The sequence below is a fragment of the Lasiosphaeria miniovina genome, assembly GCF_030549165.1.
Source record: "Lasiosphaeria miniovina strain SMH2392-1A chromosome Unknown B0T26scaffold_5, whole genome shotgun sequence".
Taxonomy (NCBI): domain Eukaryota; kingdom Fungi; phylum Ascomycota; class Sordariomycetes; order Sordariales; family Lasiosphaeriaceae; genus Lasiosphaeria; species Lasiosphaeria miniovina.
The window spans coordinates 2,092,939-2,106,603 of NW_026848224.1; the positions used below are offsets into that span (position 1 = coordinate 2,092,939).

Consider the following 13,665-nt stretch of genomic DNA (forward strand, 5'->3'; position numbering starts at 1 on the left):
TAATAACAAACAATAATTCAGGAGACTTACGGAAAGAGAGCGACAAGCTTGATCGAGAGAGCAAGAAGCGATTCGATAAGTCGAAGTTTGCGCAAGATGCAAGAGGTTGGTTGCTTATTGGGAGTGCTAAAAACCCGAAGATTGCGTATGGATGTGATGTGTGTGGTATGCAAAAGTAAAGATCTCCCAGTCGAGTTTACTGCTGTGATGCTCTGGCTGCAGCTGGGAGTGGAGCTGTTGTCCTACCACCAAGTACTATTTACCTTGGCTCGTTGTCCGGGCACTGGCCGAACAGCTGCACCTAATCCGTCTAGGGGCTTGACAGCTGAGGTGGGCCGCTGCGTCAGCCCCTTGGCAGGGCCCCGCCTTGCCGACCACCACCGTTACCGTTGCCCCCCCAAAATTTCGTGGCAGGCTAGTGTCCGTACCTTGTCTTACCGTACCTTCCTTCGTACGGAGTTGGAGGAAGGTAACCGCAATCGCTCACCTGTGACCTTGAGTCCTGATCGATGTCAGTTCAAATTACAGGAACCTCCATATGCAGTACTAAGCAGTCTACTCCGTCTCATTGGAACTTCTATCATGCGAGTGGGTATATGAGCTTTATTGCCTATTTTGACTGGCACCTAGGGGGATAGGCGGTAGAACTTAAAAGACAACAAATGTTATGAACACCAATTTCAATCAAGGCTTGACTAATCTTCGTACATTTCGGAATCTTTTTTTTCGGATATCATTCACAGGTCATTATACATTCAATCGAACCAGTGGCAGGATGAAATGCCGGTTTCGAAGGCGCTGGATGAAATGCCACAGGTTTGATTCCTGACACAAACACGATTTGTCAGCGCTCGCGATTGGAAAGTCTCCGGCTCAGGCATATGAGGGGCTCCTATATCATGTCACTTGCTCGGCCCGCGAACAACTCCAAGGCAGATGTAATGTCTCGCAAACTTCGCCTACCCCCCCTATCAGACTTACACGTGCACGTAAAGCCTCGCCTTTCAACCCGCTTGCTCCGGCCGCCCTTCACATCATATAAAGCCATGACAAATTTCAACATCGACGTCGTTTCCGACGCCATATGTCCATGGGTGGGTTTTCTAATCTCGGTCTCCTCCCCCCGGCCCCGAGCAGCAACTTATAACGTCTGGCTCTCCATCGTAGTGCTACCTCGGCAAGAAAAGACTGGAACGCGCCATTGAGACATATAAGAATGACATAGCTGGCGGGGCCAATGATACCTTCACCATTGCCTGGCACCCCTTCTACCTCGACCCAACTCTGCCCAACGCTGGCATCAGCGCCAAAGTCCACCTGGCCAACAAATTAGGACCAGAGCGCATGGCTATGGCCCAAGCACGTCTTACAGCGCTTGGCGAGGCCGAGGACATCCACTTCACATTCAACGGCAAGATTGGAAACACGCGCGATTCTCATCGACTCGTCCAGCTGGCTAAGACCAAATCCAACGAAATTGAAAACAAGCTCGTTGCCGAGCTCTTCAAGTCGCAGTTTGAAGAAGATGGTGATATCACATCTCATGACATGTTAATTGCTGCCGGTGAGAAGGCCGGATTGGAAAACTCTGAGATCAAGGATTGGCTGGAAAATGGGAAGGGCGGCAATGCTGTTGACCGTGAGGTTGAGAAGGCGTACAGAGCCGGCGTCAGTGGCGTTCCGAACTTCACCATCAACGGGAAGTACGAGATATCGGGCGCTCAAGATGTGGAGACATTTATTGAGGGTTTTGTGCGTGCCAAGAAGTTCTTTCCGGATGTTAGCGGAGCATCATCGGAAGGATTGACCTGCTAAGACAACGCAGGTGCCGGGACAGGGTGCCGGAACCGGAAGGGAGACTCCGATTTTTAGACACTGCTTTCATCTCCGTACCGGAATTCGAGTTGAACACTGTGCTTTGCCAACAAGTTGAACTCCCGTGCTTACATGTTGAGCAGGCCGCCCAGATCAGCCTCGATAGCACGTAGTCTTTGCTGTAGCTCACGCTTTTTCTTGTCGAGTTCTCGAACCTCGTCCTCTTCCCGCTTTAGATCCGCGTCTGTGAGAATATCCGCCGGATCACCAGCTCGCTCCTTGATATCGTCGTCCTCGTCGTCAACCCACCGTTCCATGTTTATTCTTTCGAGCGCCTCTTGCTGTTCTGCCACCTTGGCCTCGTAGTAGTCAAGCGTGCCGCTCTGCTGTGCGTACTTTTGGCGCTGGGAGGGTATCCTCTCGAGTGCCCCGGGCAGCGGATACACGGTGCAGAGCTTCTCGGCGCCGTGCAGCAGCACCTCGATGTCGACATCGCCTCGGCCATCAACAGGAGCCCCATGCCCGCCGGGTCGCACGATTTGAGCGTGCAGGTCGCCGCCAAGTACCGCTGCCACGGCCGTGTTACGGCGTGCCGGCCCGCTGCGCGCCGAGTTGGGCGGCGGCCCAGTAGTTACTTCGCCCGCTGCAACATTGAATACGGTCTGCCGCCTCGAGGAGGGCTTGGGCGGATCGGGGTTCTGGCTCGTGGCAGTCAGGTGTGGTGGCGGAACGGAGAAAAGAGCGCGCTCATGGGCTTCAGTGTCTCGGATTAACGAGGTAATGTCATGGCTGGAGAGCAAGGCGTTTGTAAAGATCTTGGGGGGCGGAAACCTGGCAACGAATTTCGCGATCTCTGTTTCAGCAACTGGGCGAGTGTTGCTGACACTGTCTGGCAGATTTGCACTCACGGAAGACTGTCAATGCCCTGACATGACATGGAGATTTGCTCCAGGTGAGCCGAGAGAAGCGACATGGCGAACCATGTTTATTGTGGCAGTTGCGAATTGCTGGGATCGCTGCTCCAAACGCGCGGCGAAGGTAGGTAGGTAAACGTGGACACCAGCCAGACCCCGCCAATCACGTGCTACGAATCCCCCACCTTTAGTGCTGAGAACGTGTAAGTTCCGTTTCCGTACTCCGTACTGTGTACGTATAACAGTGGCCGAGCCGGTTCTGGAGTCAGCTGGCTGGTTCTCACTTCCCTTCTCACTATCGCTCTCACTATCGCTCTCCTTCTCACTTCACTAACACGCGCGACTCAAATACACGAGCAAGTCACAATGTGCGAGTGAGCAAGGAGGAAATATTAAAAAAAAAAAAAAGAATCATCTCTTCTTTTCTCTTCTCCGCTCATGTCATGTCTCGCTATCCATCAACCACACCGCCACACACGGCCTCTCATTTTAACAAGACCCAAGCAACAACAAGAAACTAAGACAAGACCAGCCCCCCTACCACGCAACACGTCAGTCCTATGCAATGCTAAACTCTGGAATCTCGCCCGTCTCCATCTTGACTTCGGTGCCGACCTTGTACGAGGCGCGCCAGCGGAGCTTGATGGCCTCGACCTTTTTGGACCTGTCGCCGGCGTGCCAGACGTGGTTGGCCTGGGTGACGCCGCGGCTCTGCTTGGGGGCCAGCGACCTGCCGGACTGGAGGCTCACCAGCTGCAGCTCGTAGCCCTGTATTTTTTCTCGCGTGTCAGCCACCACATATATCAAATAATCGGTAAGAAAGCGAACGCACCTTTGTCACGGCAAGCTGGAAATGCAGGTCCGTCACGGGCTGGGCCGTGTTATTGGTGAACATAAACAATAGGCTGATGGCAGCGGCGGCGTCGAGGGACCGGTTGGCTACGAGCTCAATCTTAAGGTTGGTGTTGCTGGCCACGACACGTTGCTCCTTGGGGTGCTGCGGTTGGGGCGGCGGAGCCTCGGGGGGCAGTGCCGACGAAAAGGACCACTCGTCGTCGTCATTAGCTGCCGCTGGCGCCGGCGCCGGGATAGGCGTGGAAGAGTAGGAAGAGCGCGACCCTAGCGCGGTGAAGGGGTCCGCTCCCGCCAGGGGAGCATTCGAAGGGGGGGGTGGGGAAAAGGCGGACATCATGGATAGCGGTGGCTGCGGCGTGGTGGGCTGGGATCCTTGAGCTTGAGCTGATACATACGAGTTGAAATTCGAAAAGGGGGATGCGGGCGGGGGAGATGTATTTGATCCGGGCGGGCCTTTTGCCCTGTTACTTTGCGTCACTGACGACAACAGTGCAGGGCCAGGGATATCTGCATCATGTTAGAACCCGACAGACAATACTGTGATAGGGGGAAGCGACAGCACATACTCGTGTTGGCCCCAAACCCTAGAGCTATACCTCCCGCCTGGCCGTAGCTGGGGGGCCCGCCTAAAGATAACCCAAGGAGGTCGTTCTCGAGACCGGCGGTCTGGGAGGCAAACTGGGAGGCGGTGCCGTTTGTGTCGTCGAGGTCTATCAGTGACAGCTCATTCGCTGCGCCTTTTTTGCTTGCGCTGCTTGCCGGGATGGGGGCGCCCATGGCTATTTGCTTGGCCGCTTCAATGTCGCCCTTTTTAAGCAGCTTGTAGCGCTCAACAGTCCGGTGTATGCTGTCGTTGATCTCGAGCAGCTTGGCCACGGCCTCGTGGTCGTCTGACTCCTCTTCGCACATCTTTTGGATCTTGGGCTGGGCGCTCGACAGGGCGGCGGCGAGCTCGGAAAAGACGTCGCCATCGGCCATCTTGTCGCCGGGCTTGAATTCTTGTAACCTCTCCTCGAGCAGGCGGGCCTTTTGCTGAATCTTGCCCACATCCTCGGCGGCCTTGGCGCGGTAGTCAACCTTGGTGCGCGTGTCGTAGCCGGCCATGACCTTCATGAGCTGGTTAGCCTCGCGCAGGTCCTCGGGTGTGCCCCTCCGGATGAGCTCCTGCAGCTTAGCAGACTGGGCCTCACGCTCCTCCTCCTCCATCTCCTCGGCCGACTTGAGGTTGTCACTGGGGTTCAGCACGGCAGCATCCTCGCGCCTGACCTCGGGGAAGGTGTAGCCCTTGTAGCTCAGCAGGCGGTGCATGTCACGGATGAAACCCAGGTCCTCCTTGTAGCGGCTCGTCTCGCAGATGGTGCCGCGCCATTCTTCTATCGCCTCGAGTATCTTGAGCTGGACACGGGTGGGACGGATAGGGGGCCGTTCGGGAAAGCGGCGCACAAGCTCGTTGAGGAACTCCTTGGTGCTGATCTGCAGGTGGAAGGGGTAACCGCAGTTCTTGACGCAGATGTCAAGCAGGTTGAGGGCGAGCAGCGAGACGTTGGGGTTGCGGTGGTTGACGAGGTTGACGATGGCGACGGCGGCCTCGCGCGGGGTGGAGCCCTTCTTGGCGTTGATGAGGTCGGAGATCTCGAGGTTGAGGGCGAGGTTGGGCTCGTAGTTCTCGGCACTGCAGGCCGCCTGGATGAAGCGGTGCAGCTGCGACGGCGGCGGATAGCCTGTCTCGCCCCAGCGGTCTCTGGCGGCGTAGCGTGCCGAAGCTGCCTCCATGGTCGGGAGAGGGCTGGAGGTGTTGCTGCCGAGATCAAGCAAGGTCGGGTCCGTTCGGGGTCGGGGTTGGGTTAGCCGTCGGCGGCGATGCGATGACGATACCTTAGCAGCAGCAGCAACTGTTGTCTGCTGTTCACTCCACTGCAGCTTGTCCACTTGGTAGAGGCGACTGTGTGGGAGTGCCGACTGCGCAGCTTGGCGCAGCTTTAAGGGGCAATGTCTAGTGACGAATTACCAGGCAGATTAGGTGAATGGCTTCAATTTCAGGCCACCGTCAATTGATAGGCGCCACATCCGTCCATCAGTAGCAGGCAACCTTGCGGCGTAGGTAAGGGGTGTATTGTATCACGCATTTACTGTATTTACAGTATAACTTTGAGGGTAAGGTGTGTGTAGTGTAAATACGGAGTACAGACAACACGGCATCATAAGCTACAGTCCATAGTAGTGTCCGTACCCGTATCGGAGCCTCGGGACTAGCACAGAGCTTGGGCTAAATTACCCCTTGATACGGGTAACCCACCTGCCTCTCATCGACCGCCTCAGCGCATAAGGTATCCTTTAGATTGGGCTTGAATCATAGTTGCGCCGCTGTGTAGTGGGGGGTTGTCTATCTCGAAACAAAAACGGTAATTTGGCAGAGCGGGGGAGGGGCGTTATCAACTGCTAGACAAGCTGCAGTTACCCCACCAAAGTTGAAATCACAAGATCCATGGATCGTTCATCCCACCTTGCGGCTTCACCATTTCATCGTATATCTCAGTAATACTTGGACGCTATAAAATGCTTGTTGATATGCCCTAGGTCCAGAAAACACAGACTAGGTACATATCTCTCGTCTCCCAACACCGGTGTTCCCTCCTGTTACAGATACTCGCGCTCGAAATGGTGCGCCACAAGAAGGACAACTTTTCATCGCGGGGCAAGCACATCCATCGAGGACCGCCGCGGGGCTCTGCTCGACGACTCGAGGCTGCCGACGGCAGCGACAACCACCACAACGACGGCGATGAGGGCCAGCCCCAAAATTTCGCGCGGCCCGTCTTCAAGGCAGCCTGCTGGGACTTGGGCCACTGCGACCCTAAGCGCTGCTCGGGCAAGAAGCTGATGAAGCTGGGACTGATGCGCGAGCTGCACCTCGGCCAGCGCCACTCGGGCGTCATCATCACTCCCAATGGCAAGACGGTCGTGTCGCCCGCAGACCGGCCCCTGCTCGAGCAGTTCGGCGCCGCCGTTGTCGAGTGCTCGTGGGCCCGCACCAAGGAGGTCCAGTGGGGTAAGGTCGGCGGCAAGTGCGAGCGCCTGCTGCCCTACCTCGTCGCCGCCAACTCGGTCAACTACGGCAAGCCCTTCCGCCTAAACTGCGTCGAGGCCCTGGCTGCTGCCTTCGCCATCTGCGGCCACCTCGACTGGGCCCGCGACGTGCTAGCTCCCTTCTCGTACGGCTCCGCCTTTCTCGAGATCAACTCGACGCTGCTGAGAAAATACGCCGCCTGCGAGGACGCAGCCGCCGTCAAGAGGGCCGAGACGGATTGGATGGAGCGCCTGGAGAAGGAATATGCCGATAGCCGAGACGATGGCGGTGATCCGTCAGCTGATCTCTGGGAGGGCGGCAACGTCAATCACCGACGGGTGATGGACTCCGACGATGACGAAGACGACGAAGATGACGACAAAGATTCGCAAGACGGCAGCGATGGTGAGGACGGCAGCGTAGACCGAATCTATCTCGGGAGCAAGCCGCCGCCGCTCCAACCGGGCCTAAAAGACAAAGACCCCTTCGCGATATCGGACGACGACGACGAAGAAGAGGACGACGCGGCAGAAATGGAGGCGATCCGCCGTAAAATCCTCGCGTCGAAGCCGTTCGCAAGAGACCCTGGGGACGAGGCCGACGGGAAGAAGACGATCAAAGCGCCCGAGGCCATCCCGCGCCTTGCACCACCACCGCCGTACCACCAGCAACAGCAGCAGCAGTTCAAGCCCGACTCGGACGCCGAGCCCGACTCGGACAACGGCTCGGACAACGACGGGATTGGCGACGACGAGTTCGACAACATCATCAACGCGACGCCCGTCACGGACAGGATAGGGCTCGCCAAGCTCGAGAAGGAGCGCGCACTGCACACCACGACCACCCGCACGTTTTCGTCGGCCACGATATCTGCGCCGAAGAGGCGGTGATGTGTGACTGGTTCTAGATAGCTTTAGTATCTATCAACTATCAACCCCAGAGCCATCCTTCATAAGTTCCGAACCCGCTTCGTATATATGACACATATATATTTTGCTGGCCTTCTTGTAACTATGTTCCGCATACAAAAAGAGGTACTTCCCGTTGTCGTCCCTCTTGGTATCAGACTTGGATTCTCTATTATATTTCGGTTACAACCAAGTCTGAATTGAAGAGATACCTATATATACAAGTATAACTAAGGTAGGTATAGATACATTTCGCTACCTTGCGAGGTCGTAGAATGTTTGTTATTGGTGTTAAAACACAAATAGAAATCTTTAATCTACAGCATAAATAATACAACACGGATGGGACCAACCCCAGCCCTCTACTATATCTATCATGCAAGATTTGTACAAGATTATTCTTACAGCCACCTCTTCTCCTTGATCTCCTCGACCACTTGGATGTTGTCGCCAACGCGTAGCTCGTCCCATTCCTCAAGCGAGATACCGCACTCAGATCCCTTTCGCATCTCGGCCATGTCCTTCTTGCCGTTCTTCAAAGTATCAATCGACCCTAATTAACATGATATTAGCAAGATTTAAACGATGACGCCGAAGACACATCGGCGAGGTGATATAAAGTAAATATATTTGGGAAAAGAAATACCTTTGAAGACCTCCTCACCGTCGCGTATGACGCGACATGTCGAGTTCCTGGTGATCTGGCCGTTCCTCACCCGGCAACCGGCAATATTTTTGAACACGCGGCCCTTGAGGTTGATGGGGAAGAGCTTGAGAACCTCAGCCTCGCCCACGACCTTGATCGTGACTAGTGGTTCGAGCATTTCCGACAGCTTGCCCCGAATCTCTTCGACCAAATGGTAGATGATGTTGTGGTCGAGAATCTTGACGCCAGCGTCGTCAGCCATGCGCCTGATGTGGGCCGGGACCGTGTTGTTGAAATTGATAATGGAGCTTTCCGACGTCGCAGCGTGCTCGACATCAGATTCGGTGATCTGCCCTGTCCCAGACTGCAAGATGCGCGGGCGGACCTCGTTGCTACCGACTTCTAGGACCGAGGCGCACACGGCTTCGACAGACCCGTGTACGTCGCCCTTGACCACGAAGTTGACCATCTTAATCTTGGGCTCCTCGACCTCGGCGTCGGCCGGCGCTGGCGCTGGCACCGGCGCACCCCTGCCCCTTCTGTCTCGGCCTTCAGCAATCGCCTTCTCGCGTTTCTCCTGTTCACGATCCCGCCTTTCTTGCCCTTGCTGCGTCATCTGTGACACGGCCTCTTCTCTCTCCTTCTGCTCGATGCGGTAGCGGGCGGCGCGTTTGGCCCTGTTCTCGTTGGGTGCTTGAAGGACCAGGTCGCCCGCGTTGGGAGGCTCTTTCCACCCGAGAATCTCGACTGCCGTGCCAGGGGGGGCCTCACCGATCTCGTGGCCGGCTTCGTTCCGCAACGTGCGAATTCTTGCGGCGACGTCGCCCGCCACGACAAAGTCTCCGGGCCTGAGGGTCCCCCGCTTCACCAAGACCGTGGCCACCCGGCCGATGGGCTTGATACTTGACTCGAGAACCCACCCCTCGGCCATGCCGTCTGTCTCGGCACGTATATCCAACATCTCCGAGAGGAGGAGGATATTCTCCTCGAAGTCGGCCATTCCTAGGCCAGTCTTGCCGCTGACGCAAACCACCTGCACGTCACCGCCATAGTCCTCGATCTCTACACCTTGCGCTGCCAGGTCTGACTTCACGCGTTCGACGTTGGCATCGTCCTTGTCAATTTTGTTGATGGCGACAATTATGGGCACCTTGGCGGCACGCGCGTGTTTCAAGGCCTCGATGGTCTGCGGCTTTACGCTGTCGTCGGCAGCGACAACCAGGACAACAATGTCGGTCACTTGCGCGCCTCGCTGCCGCATTGTCAAGAAGGCCGCGTGGCCCGGCGTATCGAGGAAGGTAATCGGTTTGCCCGTCGACATGGTCACCGAGAAAGCGCCAATGTGTTGGGTAATGCCGCCGTGTTCCTGGCTCACGATGGAAGACTTGCGCAGCCAATCCAGCAGCGTTGTCTTGCCGTGGTCGACGTGGCCCATAATTGTGACGACGGGCGGGCGCAGCGGCAGTGAAGCAGGGTCTTCGGGCGGGGGGCGGAGCTTGAGGTCATCCTCCTCGCCCTCGTCCACCGTCGGCTCAAACCCGTATTCCTGGGCCACGAGGCCGGCCGTTTCGCCTGTCAAGATATGTTCCCGGCTGACGTCTTGGAACCCAAGCTCCCCCAGCTGTTCAAGAAACAAGTCGACCTTAACCCCGAGGGCAGCCGCCAGATTCGCCACGCTGATGAACTGCGGCAACATGATTGGAATCGGTCCAGCTTGCTCTAGTTCTAACTGCTTTTGCCTCTCCTTTTCTGCTTTCTTCTCTGCCTTGAGACGCCGCCGTTCTCTGTACGCCTCGTCGTCAAAATCCTCATCCTCTTCCCCGCCCTGGCTTCTGTATTGAGGTCTTGCCTTTTTGGTGGTTCTCTCGAGGCTTGCGACACGATCATTGCGGTCTCGTCGCCGACGCACAGAATCATCCTCACGATGAAAAGAGTGGCTCGGGATTACGAAGCTCCCAATGGCACTGCGATGTTGGGGCTTTACTTCGTCGGCATGTTTATCCACCCAGTCCCAGGAACTTGGCCCTGACGAACCAATCTCTGGTTTGTCAGAATTGGATGTTAGGCGCACAAGATCTTCCCACTTAGAGCCTTGACCCATAGCCACAGGCTGTCCTGGTGGCTTGGTGGACAGTCCCCGATCCGTTGCCGGTGGAAGTTTCTCCATACCGCTGCCAGATACTTGGCGCTCGATTTCATCCCAGCTGGAGGGTGGTCGTTTTGGAAGAAGGGACGGGACATCTCGTAGCTCAGTATCTTCCCAGCTTAGTGCTGGCTTCGCCTTTAGGTGTCCTGGTGGATGAATGGATGGTCCCAGGTCCGGCGCTGGTGAAAGTCTCTTCACAACGCGGCCAGACCCTTGGCGGTCGGCTTTACTCCAGCTGATGGGTGGTCTTATCGGGCCACGGGACAGGCTACCTCGTGGCTCCCAAGTTGGTTTTGCCCTAAGCCGTCCTGGTCGCTCGATGGATAGTCCCCAGTCCGGTGCCGGTGGAAGTCTCTTCGTAGCACTGGCAGACACTTGGCGCTCGATTTCATCCCAGGTGGAGGGCGGTCTTGCTGGGGCACGGGACAGGTTATCTCTTTGTACATTTCCTTGAAATGCGCCCAAATTTGGTGCTAGTGCCAGTTTCGATTGTAACGTAGCGCTACCATGTGGTTTGCGCTCAATATCTTCCCAGCTAGGCGGTGGTCCTGGTGACTTATTTCGGTTGGCTACTTCGTGCCAAGGTGCTTGTGGCGGGTACTTGCCAGTCAGGCCCCTCGTGATCGGTGGTCTCCTCTTCGGTAGAGCAGGAGCTGTCTGTGGTGGCTGATATATTGTAGAAAATATGCTACTCTCCACGTCGTCCCAGGTCAGCTGCTCCGTATCCGGTTGCCGTCCCGTCAGCTCTCGGGTTTTCGTAGAAGCCGGCACATTGGGACCAGCACCTTTAAGAACACCCCCTAATGGAGATTCCAATTTCTGGAGCACGTCGGCGGGCGGTACCTGGTGCTTGTCTCTGGAATAAGCCAAATATCTATCGCGGTCTTTCTGTCTGTAATGTGCCATTTCCGCTGTTTCTGTCGGGTCTCGGGGATCACGCCGTGGCCTCGAAATAAAAATACGACGGCCAATAGGGGTTGATTCCGGAGGTGAGGACGGATGACGTTTCTCTTCCGGTATGTTTGTTGGAGCCGGCTCCGGCTCCGGCTCCGGCGCCGGCGTAGTGTGTTGCGATGCGCCCCATGTCGGCCTCGAATCTTGAGGCTGGGTCGGGGATGGCGAGCTCAGGCCCCAGCTCGCAGTACCCGACGACGAGCTAGAGTATTGCTGAGACGCAGCGGAACGGAGAGTTGCAAGGCTCAGTCTGTAGCGGCAGAGCAAACACGCAGACGGATGCTTTGCAATCTGCACCCGAAGCGAGATATTAGTACCACCATCGCCATTTGATCGCGGGGGGGAACGAGTAGCGCTAGGGATCGAGACGAGTAACAAAGGCCAATGCAGTCGATGGCTTACCTCTAATAGCCTGCCCCTCATCATGTTGGTATCTTCTGGGGCATAGCTTTGCAGAAGGCGTGGAATTTGGGGACAGGCGAATCGATGGGTTTGGCCGCGTCGCCGTAAAAAATTAATTGGCAGATTGATCGCCAATCGCCGGCGTCGGCTTTCCACACAACAGGGCTTAAAGGCCACTCACCTTAGCAGGAGCTTGGGCGTTGCTTTTGGAGAGGGTTAGGGTTGAATGCTACAGCATCGAGGTCCTAAACATCAGAACAAGCAAAGCACCCACCTACCTTACGTAGAATTGCATACCTATTGGATCGGACACCCAGGTTCAGTTTGCCCATTTCCCCCAACTACCCGCATTGCATCGCGTCTTTATTCCGTATAATTCCGCTTACTTATTATTGTCTCGTTCCGAGTCTTTTCATTCTGCGCTTCCAAAGGGTCAGCCTAGTCTCCCATTCATATTAAAAAGAAACCTCCCCGCCCACCACCCGCCATGGCGCCACCAAGGAAGCCCAAGCAGTCGGCGATCAAGAGCAAAGCCTCCAGCTCTTCTTCTTCGGAGCTCCCAGCGCCGTTCAAGCTAGCCCCAGAAAAGCTGAAGCCGCTCTACTCCAACCTCTCCAAGAAGCACGTCTACGTGGCGCACGTCGACTCACGGCCACGCGACTTCAAGCGCAAGATCTTCGTGGTGCCGGTGCTGATGAACGTGGCGGTGGCGCTGCTCTTCGCGCTGCGCATGTGGTACGTGGCGCCGTGGTACCTGCGCGTGGTGACGTCGACGCTGGGGTACGCCAACGAGACGACGGTGCGGGCGGCGGACCTGAGCTGGCGCGCCGGGGCGCTTCTCGTGCTGCGGCGCTGCTTCACCTTCATTCTCGACTTCAGCCTAGCCGTGTTCGTGTGGCCGTGGCCCATCGAGTTTGTGTTCGGCCCCATCATGGCCAAGGACGCGCGTGGCACCGGCAGCCCCGTCGGGTGGCGGTGGGTCATCGGGTTCCGGGACCAGGAGATCTACGTGCGCCGCAGCCGATCGTGGGACCAGGCGCTCGGCGACGTGACGGCCGACGCGGCCGAGGGGGCCGAGGGCCGGGAGCGGAACGTGCTGTGGGCCCACGTGCGCGAGGCCATGTCGCCGCTGCTGCTGCAGCAAAAAACGGGCTACCTCACCATGAATGCCGATTGGGATCTGGACTGGAGCGCCATGGTGCACGCCACGACGCTTGTCGACACCGAGATCGTCCCCCTAGACACGTTCCGCTCGCTGGTGCTGCTGCATCACAAGCAGCACGGCTGGCTCATCTTGGAGCTGGCGACGAGCGAGACGCCCAAGGAAGAGGAGCGGCGTCGGCAGGTGTTTGCCTTCCGGGACGCGCTGCAGGCGCTCGGCAAGGAGGACCTCTTTTACAGGTGGATCGAGATTATCCAGTACGAGACTTCGCAGCCCGGCGGATTTTCCACCGAGAGGCAGGCCGAGGTTGCCCAAAAAGTCAGGGACCTGTTCAAAGCCAGCGGTATTGACTTTGACAAGTTCTGGAAAGAGAGTGTCGGCACTGATACTATCGATGGGTTGTGATTAGAAAGCGCATCTACAAAGTTCAGGAAGTTGAGCAGAGCCTCCACCCCTAGATCACATAAGTATTCATGTTTATTGTGAGGTTAGTCCGCAACCTTTGTACTGTACAAAACATGGTCGCCTTGTATTAGACACATGTAAGATAATTCGCGGGACGCCAGGCGATAATTTCGAAGGCAGCACGTAGATAAGGATCCTAAAAATAAACGATTCATGAATAATAAAGCTAAGACAGGTCGCTGCAGCAAATGCTGAAGAAATGTCATCGCTTCAACCTGCATGGATCTACATGGAAACAATAATAAAAGGCCTCTGACAGCGGCTTCATTTCCTGTGCTTCGCGCCCTTTTTGCTCGGCCCCATGGCTGCTTCACGCTTCTTCTCTTCCTTC

General features: G+C 56.4%; 6 protein-coding genes across 6 annotated transcripts; 3 read left to right on the forward strand and 3 right to left on the reverse strand.

Annotated features, from left to right (window-relative positions):
• Positions 1-1,046: 1,046 nt before the first annotated feature.
• Positions 1,047-1,815, forward strand: B0T26DRAFT_649348 (DSBA-like thioredoxin domain-containing protein; the record flags this gene model as incomplete). Its single annotated transcript, XM_060438082.1, has 2 exons — positions 1,047-1,094; positions 1,168-1,815. 2 exons carry the CDS (start codon positions 1,047-1,049, stop codon positions 1,813-1,815), a joined length of 696 nt encoding a protein of 231 aa, XP_060294324.1.
• Positions 1,816-1,943: 128 nt separating this feature from the next.
• B0T26DRAFT_650602 (DASH complex subunit Spc34) lies at positions 1,944-2,788 on the reverse strand (the record flags this gene model as incomplete). The annotated part of the gene is made up of 2 exons (XM_060438194.1): positions 1,944-2,646; positions 2,724-2,788. 2 exons carry the CDS (start codon positions 2,786-2,788, stop codon positions 1,944-1,946), a joined length of 768 nt encoding a protein of 255 aa, XP_060294325.1.
• A 41-nt stretch (positions 2,789-2,829) lies between these two features.
• On the reverse strand, positions 2,830-5,702 carry B0T26DRAFT_715901 (VHS domain-containing protein). Its single transcript, XM_060442256.1, has 3 exons — positions 4,151-5,702; positions 3,562-4,091; positions 2,830-3,497 (listed from the first exon to the last, which is right to left on the reverse strand). The coding sequence occupies exons 1-3, from the start codon at positions 5,355-5,357 to the stop codon at positions 3,288-3,290; spliced, it is 1,947 nt and encodes a 648-aa protein (XP_060294326.1). The 5' UTR covers positions 5,358-5,702; the 3' UTR covers positions 2,830-3,287.
• A 540-nt stretch (positions 5,703-6,242) lies between these two features.
• On the forward strand, positions 6,243-7,541 carry B0T26DRAFT_741873 (uncharacterized protein; the record flags this gene model as incomplete). The annotated part of the gene is made up of 1 exon (XM_060444026.1): positions 6,243-7,541. The coding sequence occupies one exon, from the start codon at positions 6,243-6,245 to the stop codon at positions 7,539-7,541; it is 1,299 nt and encodes a 432-aa protein (XP_060294327.1).
• A 209-nt stretch (positions 7,542-7,750) lies between these two features.
• On the reverse strand, positions 7,751-11,837 carry B0T26DRAFT_351241 (uncharacterized protein). Its single transcript, XM_060434558.1, has 3 exons — positions 11,708-11,837; positions 8,206-11,596; positions 7,751-8,112 (listed from the first exon to the last, which is right to left on the reverse strand). The coding sequence occupies exons 1-3, from the start codon at positions 11,729-11,731 to the stop codon at positions 7,961-7,963; spliced, it is 3,567 nt and encodes a 1,188-aa protein (XP_060294328.1). The 5' UTR covers positions 11,732-11,837; the 3' UTR covers positions 7,751-7,960.
• A 357-nt stretch (positions 11,838-12,194) lies between these two features.
• On the forward strand, positions 12,195-13,274 carry B0T26DRAFT_677398 (uncharacterized protein; the record flags this gene model as incomplete). The annotated part of the gene is made up of 1 exon (XM_060440095.1): positions 12,195-13,274. One exon carries the CDS (start codon positions 12,195-12,197, stop codon positions 13,272-13,274), a length of 1,080 nt encoding a protein of 359 aa, XP_060294329.1.
• Positions 13,275-13,665: the final 391 nt, after the last annotated feature.